Here is a 10,173-nt window from a genome sequence, read left to right as displayed (position 1 = left end):
CAATATTGTTTCTAAAGCATTTTCTATTTTTCTTTGGTACAACGTACAATGCTAAACAAGATCAGGCATGTTAAAGTTTACCCAATCATCAATGTTGGCAGACTTTCAATGGAACAATGTGTCTTTTATAAGAGCTACATAAGTTCAGTCACAAAAGGTTAGAAAGTGAAGCTGGTTACATAGCCCATTAAGATCTACAAGCCTCAATGTACAAATGAAAAGACAGACTCGCATGAAAATTCAGTGTAGATTGTTGAGGAATTTGTTATTAGAATAACTACAACCAGAAACTCCATTCTAAAACTCGAGAAGTCATGGTTCAGAAATGCTGTGCAGTTTCAGCTTTTGAATGCTGTTACTAAGATCTCAATCTGCTAGAGAGTAAACATGCAGGCATATTCAGTCCCATATTATTTATAACAATGGGTGTTGGCAAGACACATTGCTTTATTAAATAGGCTGAGCTTCTTGTAGGGTGACCCTGACCAGTGGTATTTACAGGGATCATATAGTAACAACTTGCTTATTACTTGCTCGTTTCCTCCAAAATCGTTTCATGCATTTTATTACTTTGAAAAGTTCACATGATCAGAACACAGCAATATTTGCCTATTACTGTACTTTATGTTTCTTGGTTCCATAGATATTCTGTGCTGCCTTTTGCACCCAAGGAAGAAACAGTAAAGGAGTCATCAGAGAGCAGGAGAAGCTGCTAGAAGAAATAGGAAAAGAACAGCATTTCACAAGACACAATAATTGCAGTAGATATTCAGGGAGCACTTGACCTACATCAACTTTACTCAGGATCCAATGCTTCAAACACCTTTGATTCATCAAGAAAGCCGAGATGGTCATCTGCTACGGCCACAACTAAAACCTGGAACCACGGCTTTGATGTCATTGTCTTTAGATGTGAGTAATGCATAAATTGAGGTAATAGCAGTGAGCCTGTGCAAATGAGAAGGATATAAGGTGCAATTGATGATCTATAAGTCACTCGGTTCCACGATTGGTCAATTAACACACCTGTAAATGACTCTTTGTTCAACATGCAAACAATCGTTTATTGTATGCTGGGTTGGCAGACTCTGATTCACCCAGAAGTATGAAAACTTCTTGGCAATCAAAAAAATCCAACAACCTTACAGAATTTGCATAAGGTTTATATACATTAATCATCAGCAGACATGGAGCATGATCGCATAGTAACAACCAATCAATAATTATAATCACTTTGTGGGTAGTAGCTTGAACCAATGATATTGATTAAGTTGTAATGGCTTATATCACCTTTTCAAAGATTCACAACTTGCAAAGTGTGGTTTAGTGCCTTCACTATGAGGACTTGCAGCTTGCAAATGTGGTTAGTATTTCCTCATCTTATCCATCTACTTCTTCATAGCTTTAACTATGGGTAGTCACGTAAGCATGGGGAAACATCAGTCTGTGGTTTCTTGTTTCTGTCTGGTTCTGAGCAATCTAATTTGGCAATGCAGAAGCCATTTTGTGCAGCTCCTTTATCCGATTTGTCCTACCTCCTAGAGGCCCATATCCTCACAATCATTGCAGAAAAGATAGACAGAGGAACTGAGCACCTTAATTCTGATCAAATGATTGCACATTCTTCTTCATTGCAGCCATCTCCTAGGTGCTAGTCTCTTTGCAACTACATACATTGCATGTTTCTACAGATGAAGAACTTCTTGAATCTTGGGCAAGAAGCTATATCTTCTTTCCTCCTGTCAAATCCCTGCATCAGAGTCTCCAAGGCAGAAATTTTAGAATCATTGTGCTCTTTCAGCCTTGATTCAGTCACTTTCAGAAAAGTTTATTTGGTGTTTGCAGAATGCACCTCCCCTTCAAGTTGTGTAGGATGCTGCTAAGTGGCATTTTGAATGATGGGTGTCCATCTGTGACCCCATCCCTGAAGGATATATCAATCAATAAGTAGCATTTGTAGCACCAGCTGCATGCCTGTGTAATGAAAATGATCATAAGCATGCATATTACAGGCCTCAACAGTAACAGGTGTATGCTGTGCAATTCCATATTTTCACTTTATCAGATTTCTACATTTGCCTTGTCAAGAGTCAAATAGTTCCTGTTCACTTGTTCTGCAGATCCTTCATTTTATACTAATAAACTTTAATCCCACTGGTATGAAGGAAGGAAGTACATATATAAGGAAAAGATTAGGAATGCCATAGCAAAGTATGGAGAAGTCCATTCAGCACAAGTCTACAACTCCATAGCACGCTATTTGGATAATATCACTTAAAAGAAAGTTTCTATCATTGAAATAAAATTGATTCTGTTAATTATAATTCATCCGTATCAAGGGCATAACATCTAGAGCAGATTGATTCTTGGGGAACTCAAAATCAACAGGAACATGTCGGCTACTGATACAAATGTGTTCCTTTCTGCCACAATTTATAGATCCTCTAGGAGGAGGCTCATAGGGTCAGATTTAATTATGTCTTTTTGGTTCAAGTATATTGAACCTATGATGGAAGCAATTCGCAAGGGTTTTAATCTAAATAATGTACTGAGCAACTCAGTTGAGGCACATGCTCCATGCTGAATGTAACATTACAATTTCTGCTTTAGCTCTTCCCAGGTTAGTATATTTATTTTTACATACTTTATTGCTTTCTCTACGTGAAACAAAGTAGCTGCTGTTACCATCTGATCTAGGAGCTTAGTTCTTTCCTATGGTCAAGCCTTAAAGAGAATAGATACCGTATATCCCTGCGCAAAAGTCCAATTTTTAAGACGATTTTAAAGATTCAATTTATAGGGTCAATTTACACTGGGACTAGTTTTGAGGGGCTGAAATTCATGCTGCAGTTTGAAATACTGTATTATTAGCAGAAGTCCATTTGATCGCTCAACTAGTAATCCCAGGTAAAGAAGAAAAGCACAATGAATCATGGTAAAGGTAATTACCAGAATAAAAGCAAGAGACACAAGAATGAATTACTGGAGCAAATTTTATTTATACATACCTGTATGAAAATTTAATATGTCAAAGATTGATTGAAATCCTGCAAAATCACACTGTTCAACATCATCATGACCTGCTATAATGACACACTTAAAATGAAACATTTATTAAATTTTGAATGTGCAAATGTCTTGAACTTTCCCACCAAATTCTTCCGTTTCCCTCCCTCTCTTATGTCATGAACCTCAGGAACATTAAAAAATTTGTCAAAGAACTAAAGATATAATATGTAGTTAATATATTTCACTTTTATTCAGATATAATGGCACAATTACAATGATTAACTTTTTAATGATATTAACTTTTGGATGCATGGTGAACAAAGTGCAACTTAGTACCAGTCTGAATGAATGAATGAATCAAACGTGCTGTAGGAAACCAAGTGCAGTAAGTAGAATTATGAATGAATGAATGAATGATAAGAGATGCAATATCAGAAACAAAGAGCGATGAGTAGAGTTACTGGTATGAATGAATGTGATTTCATTTAAGTGGGTTAAGTCTTTGTAAGAGGTTTATAATGCGATATAGTAGGGTCGACATTTACATGAGATATATGGCAAATACAAGATTTTTTGGCCAAAAATAAGGGGTCGACTTTTACATGAGACCAACCTTTACACGAGTACATACAGTAAGTACATTTACTGGAGAATCTTGGGAAACCTAAAAAAGAGAAAAAAAGAATTGTTTGCTGGGAACTTAAGGAACAGAATATTTGATGTTCTATGAGAATAATTTAAGCTCTAGCTATCTGAGGGACGAGTGACTTCGTTAAGATTTAGCAACCGGATTAGAAATAACGTAGTTGGGGTCACACAAACTGATGTAATGCTCTGGGCTCTGGAGCCTTATAAAAGCATAGAGGTCAATTTTCAGAACCAGTTATTTGTAACTTAGTGATGACATTTTCATGTGTGTGCTGCATGTGTTTTTTCTTAACTAGAAGGCCAAATCTCATGATTTGTGGAGGATATGGAATGAATACATTTAGCAATAAAGACCTATAAACCGAGTTATGATGTACTGTGAGGCACAGTTTGAAACATTATTTGTCCCACAGTCTGTTGGCCTCACCTCTATGTGAGAATACCCTTAACCTCCATTAAGGATTTCCTGGCCATGACTGCCTGGTTTTAACATAATCCAGATGTGGGATATATTAACTTGTTTAAATCTGATTTATGACACAAAGGCACCTTTGTAATCACCTAAGAGACCATAACTATTTAAGGAATGTTTTAGAAGCCTCAAGAGCTGACAAAAAAAATCCCCAGTTTTCAAGCATAAAATTGGCTTCAATTTTAGTAAACTGCAAATTTTATGATTGTTTTGGCACAAATTGACAAAAGAACAAACAGACTGTTAACATTTTTTTGTGATTGTGATTGTGGTACTTACCTCTTATTATCTTTTAAGTTTAAGACTGCAGTGCTAATGTAGTTTATTATCTTCTGACTCAGTTCTGCTAAGTGCTTCATCCACCTTCATAGAAAACAACATCATTTGTAAGAATGAGCAGATTTAATGTTTCTTTGAATGTATGTAGGTTGAATATTGTAAAAGATTTAATTTACAGTTATCAAGATCTACAATATAAATCATTTCTTTTTGTTCTTTGCCCAGGATAAAATTTTACTTTATTTGCCAGAGTTAAAAATCACACAACACCAGGTTATAGTCCAAACAGGTCCAACAAAAGAGTGGAAGGGCCGGTGTTGGACTGGGGTGGACAAAGTTAAAAATCACACAACACCGGGTTATAGTCGACAGTTTTATTTGGAAGTACAAGCTTCTGGAATATTGCTTCTTCATCAGCTAACTTATTTAATATTGAGATTTACTATGTATCGTACTGCAAATTTTATGATTTTTCATTAATAAACAATTATGTATGCCACAATTTATATTGTCATATATTGTCTTTTCTATTGCTAACTTGTGAGCACAATTAAAGAGTTATGTTCCAACCCTGATATAATCTTGAATATTTTAACTTGGTTGAAACTTGTCATAGGGGTTATTTCGAAAGCAGTAATACCTTCAGCAGACTCCTTTCCTTTTGTCAGTACTTTAAACCCATTAGCATCTTTAAATTAGGTTTGATCATCCCAATATTTAATTGGAGGAAATTCCTGCTCATCTAGCATTGAATGTTAGGCAGACAGCAACAATTCAGAGACAATGAAAGGATAGGGAGAGATGGAGATGGGACAACATTGTGTGTCACCCATTTACACTTGGAACCTGACATTCTGTGGCTAGATTTTATGAGAAGTTAGAAAAAGAAGAGGTTAAATATAGATTTTTGCGACACTCCAGAGGTAACAGCGCAGCAGCGGGAAGAGGAACAATTGAATGTGATTCCCTGGCTACAACAGGATAAATAAAAATAGATCCAGGTGAATGCATTCTCATCCCAGTTGAAAACAGAGATGAGGGGTTGAAGGAGTGTGGCACAGACCACTGTGTTAATGAGAAGAATGAGGGAGGATGATTCCTGGTATGGAGGGATTGTCTCGTGAGTAAAGGCTGACCAAGTTGTGGCTCTACTCACTGGAGTTTAGAAGAATGAAAGGTGATCTCATGAAACATGTAGGATTCTTACGGGGCGTGACAGGTTAAATGCTGAGAGAGTGCTTCCCCTCTTGTGAGATTCTAGGAGCAGAGGACATAGTCTCAGAGTAAAGGGGTCCCAATTTAAGACAGAGAAGAGGAGGAATTTCTTCCCTCAGATGGTTGTGAGTCTTTGGAATTCTCGGGGCAAATGAACTGGGGGAGCAGGCAGTGGCCACTGAAAACCAATCCATGCAACAACCCCCATTTTTCACCCACCTTCCCTGCTTGCTGATGCTGCCCTTCAAGATTGTGCAGCCTGGGCCTCCAACAATGCTCTTTAGCTCTCAGAGGCTGCTGGCCTCTGATTGGCTGGCAGCAGCAGGCTGGCTGCAACTTCAGTGTCAAGGGTGCTAGTGGCTCACCAGACAGTACCTACTTGGTCTAGTTACCTTTCATGCTGGGGATCAGAGAGTTAAGCAACTTAAAAGTATGATTACTATATAATTAAAACACCGGAATGTCTTAGTATGGGGACTTCAATACTTACAAAGCTAATTCTCCTCTTTATTCTCTCTAGTTCCTCCTTCAATTCTTTCACTTTCCTACACCTCTGAATTTGTGCAGTTCTCTGTAACACAGCCCATGCTGGTTCATCTGTTATATGCATGAGCTTTACATCTTTCAAGTCTTCCTCTTTGGAGACCTGTGATAAGGTCAAGAAGATGGCCAAAGTAGAAGCAACCTTTTAAAAATAATGAATTCTATGAAAGCCAAACATACGTGTATCTTAATTATATCAATAACACCAAAAAGTCAGGAAATTCATCTGACAATATCCCTTAAGCATCTCACTTTAGAAGGTTCCCCAAGTAGCCAGTTCTAGTATCTGATTTTCAATTTGATGCAAGTTAATTAATGAGTTGTGTATGGGGTTGACTAGCTGATGGTCTTCAACTAGTGCCAAGACCATTATGTCAGAAGCTGTAATCAATCTTTAATGAGGGATAATGATCTCACAAAAGGAGCATTAGCACCATCTCTTCATTTCTTTTCAGTACCTCACAAAACCGCTCTCCACCTTTCCTCCCCCACTCTCCATCATCACATCCTTTAATATACAATGACAAGACTAAACTAAACATCTCTCCTGCCCCTTCTAAACATACTTAGATTTCCTATTTGTGCAAAATGACTTTAACAACTGTACTTGTGGAAGGTGGCCTTGTGCCCTAATTCAGAACTCTCAAGTTTAATATGCAAGTTCAGTTGGCAGTTAGGTAGTCAAATACAATGTTGTATTCATTTCAGGAAGGCTTGAATACAACAACAGAGATGCACTGCTGAGGCTATATAAGGGTCTGGTTAAACAGCATTTAGAAAATTGTGGGCAGTTTTGGGTCCCATATCTAAGGAAGGATATGTTGCCGATGGAGGGGGTCAGAGGAGATTAACAAGAATGATCCCAGGGATGAACAGCTTGTCATATGAGGTGTGGTTGAGACCTTAAATCTGTACTCAATGGAGTTTAGAAGGATGAGGGAGCATCTCATTGAAACTTACAGAATACTGAGAGGTCTGGATAGAATGGACATGGAGAAGGTGCTTCCAGTAGTAGGACAGACTAGGACCTGAGGGCATAGCCTTAGAGTCAATAAACAACCCTTTAGAACTGAGATGAAGAGATCTCCTATCACTACTTTTCTCCCATTTCCCCTGCTTTCCCAATTGACACTGTGTCTCAAGAACAGAAACACAGATTTCCAGTAGCTGCAATTATAAAAGTTTCTTGCACACATGATCAGCCTGGATATGGGAAAGTATCCCTGTTTTACTACGTTGCACATGATGAACATTTCACCGGACCAGACAAGGCAAACCTTAGCTCAAGTTCCAGACAGAATGTTCTCACCAGGCTATAGATTTAAATTCATGGAATGGTGAAAAGGAATGCAGTTTATTTTGGCCAGTGATTTTATCAGTTTCAGAGGGATGCTCCTTAAATGCACTAAGCACCATCCTCCAGTATACATGAATAATAATGTTAACATTGACAGAGACACATTACCTTTCTAAGCACCGATAACCATGCTTAATTTCCAGCTGTGGTTTACAAGCTGCTTTAAATCCTTCAAAAAAATTCTCAAAATAAGCTACAAATGGATTGCATTTGTACAAAGAAAAGATATTTTCTGAATCATTGCAATGCATTACTCTATGTAACACAGCCAAACACTTTGCACATTATAAAAGTTCATTTAATCTGTTCAAGGTGTTGTAGCAATTCTGTTCTCCCATCCAGTTAGCACGTCATTCCTTAAACAAATCAATGTCGAATTAGTCATTCACCAAGCCTGCTATGTGCAACACTCATTGTATGAGTCCAAAGCCTGGTTCAGCCTGGATTCAGGGAAGTGCTGGCTGCCGAGACCCATGTTGCTCAGTCCCCAGATATCGAATGAAATAGCTGCTGCTGTTCCTTGGAGAGGTTACTTCCTTGCTGCTGTGATGTCCATCACAATGGAAATTAAAAATGCACCTAAAACAGCATCATAATTTCATTTTTGTTTTTGGAAGTGCATATTCTTTCTGATTATCTTTGTGTTAAAACTTATCCCTAACCTTTTTGGGTTTTTTAATATTTGTCTTAAATCTATGATTTTCTTTGTTCCCAACTCAACAATGTATTCCTACATGGCTTTCAACTCAATAAAACGGCCCAAGGGCTTCACATAAGCATGATTAAATATGACAAAGACTACATAACAAGAAATTAAGGTAGATAGCCATTGCTCCTTTGTACCCTCCAAACCCACAACCACTATCATCAGGAAGTACAAGAGCAGCAGATACAGGGGGACACTACCACCTGCACTCTGGCAAGGCACTCTCTGCTGCATTTGCTGCAAAGGAAGACAAAGTGGGTTAAGAAGGTGCATGATTCACTAGCCTCTGGATTCTCTGGGCCCTCTATCTGTCCACCTAAACATTTCATTTCTGCATGCCCCTTGTAATGTCCTCCCAATCAGTCTATTTCCAGTGGTCATGTCTGTCAGGTAACGTTTCCCAGTTGTCAATGCTCATGATTTTCATATCTCACCTGTATGCGTCCTTGAAGCTGAGTTACAAATTATTGTTTTATATCTCCTACTCAACTTGGACAAAACAACTTCCAAAACTGTTGTTAGCTTACAACCAGTTTTAATGTTATCATTCTTCCTTCCTATTTGTTGAAAGTACAGTATTGGAGATCGTGTCTTGAAATATGCTCTATTTTAATTCTGCACTTTCAGTGAGAATTCCTGACAGCTCCTGTTCAGTCTAATTGTGGAATTGCTGTTTTAACAGGGCAGGCAGTATAGTATGGCTAACATTGATATAAAGATGGTATTCCTATTTTGAATGATAAAAAGTATCCTGACTTTAACACATATCAAAGAGTGATCTAGATCATACACTGTTGCACTGTCTGTAAAAAAACCTGTAATGACCAGAGGTTACAACTCTGGATCACCAATTATTATATTGAACTTTTACTAGCAATCTTTTTTTTAAACAAATTACAGCCAAGAGTTAACTGCAGATGTAAATTCAGCAGCTGTTGGAGAGAGAGATGATGGAATGTCATATCTAATGAGGTGTGGAGACAGCATTAAAGGGATGAAATACACATAAACTGTACTTTTAATCTCCTGGGAGTAAACCAGACTGTGGACGTGATAGTGAGAAGAAAAGAGAGCAGCCTGGGTGAGAAAAATATTTGCATTTTCCCTCTTTCAAGAATACACAGGGTCCGGGGATTAAAAGCAAACTTCAGCCTTGTTCTGTGAATTGGCCTGATATTTTAGTGTGTGGATTAGTGAGCTATGAGGGTCATAGCTTTGAGAATAGTTATTGAAACAGCTCTGCACCATAGGTAAAGAAACAGAAAATGTTCTTTCCCACTCTGAGATCTGCCAGACAGCCACTGCCGAAAGGAATCAGGAGAAAAGTTTCAACCAACCTACAAAATCAGGAATTTAAAAATCTACTGTTCAACTACCAATGGCAATGCTGCTGATAACATCTGTTCAAAGGCTGTAAGCCAACCATCTGCTTGTCATGAACAATTCAGATTGATGCATATAACCTTTCTATAAATTTGTTTCTTTTGGGACTAATCTTTTATTTCCACCCAATGTTATACATGCTCTGCATTATTATTTCTTCTTACATTCAGTAATTAATAAACTCTTTGTTAATTCAGAAATTTAAAAATCACACAACACCAGGTTATAGTCCAACAGGTTTAATTGGAAGCACACTAGCTTTCGGAGCGACGCTCCCTCATCAGGTGATTGTGGAGGGCTCGATCGTAACACAGAATCTATAGCAAAAATTTGCAGTGTGATGTAACTGAAATTATACATTGAAGAATTGATTGTCTGTTAAGCCTTTCATCTGTTAGAATACAGTGATAGTTTCACTTCTTTCATGTGTAAATCACAAAACCCTTTTTTTAAAGTTGCATTCTCGGGTTAGCTGTTAACAATGGTGATAGCTAGACAATATGTTGAAGGTGTTAGCCCCCTGTGTTCTCTGTCTATGACCTAATGTTTAGATTGATTCCA

At 37.8% G+C, this 10,173-nt stretch overlaps 1 protein-coding gene across 1 annotated transcript in view; it reads right to left on the bottom strand.

The window, feature by feature from the left end:
• Positions 1-796: 796 nt before the first annotated feature.
• Positions 797-10,173, bottom strand: part of LOC122557327 (synuclein, alpha interacting protein) — a 156,977-nt gene continuing 147,600 nt past the window's right edge. Inside the window, exons 5-6 of the mRNA XM_043704919.1 lie at positions 3,623-3,673; positions 797-904 (exon numbers count right to left, since the gene is read on the bottom strand). Of these exons, the coding sequence (XP_043560854.1) occupies positions 797-904; positions 3,623-3,673 (159 nt within the window). The remainder of the gene's footprint in view (positions 905-3,622; positions 3,674-10,173) is intronic.

Source organism: Chiloscyllium plagiosum, chromosome 2 (assembly GCF_004010195.1).
Source record: "Chiloscyllium plagiosum isolate BGI_BamShark_2017 chromosome 2, ASM401019v2, whole genome shotgun sequence".
In the NCBI taxonomy this organism is placed as follows: domain Eukaryota; kingdom Metazoa; phylum Chordata; class Chondrichthyes; order Orectolobiformes; family Hemiscylliidae; genus Chiloscyllium; species Chiloscyllium plagiosum.
This window is presented reverse-complemented; position numbering and strand designations above follow the sequence as displayed.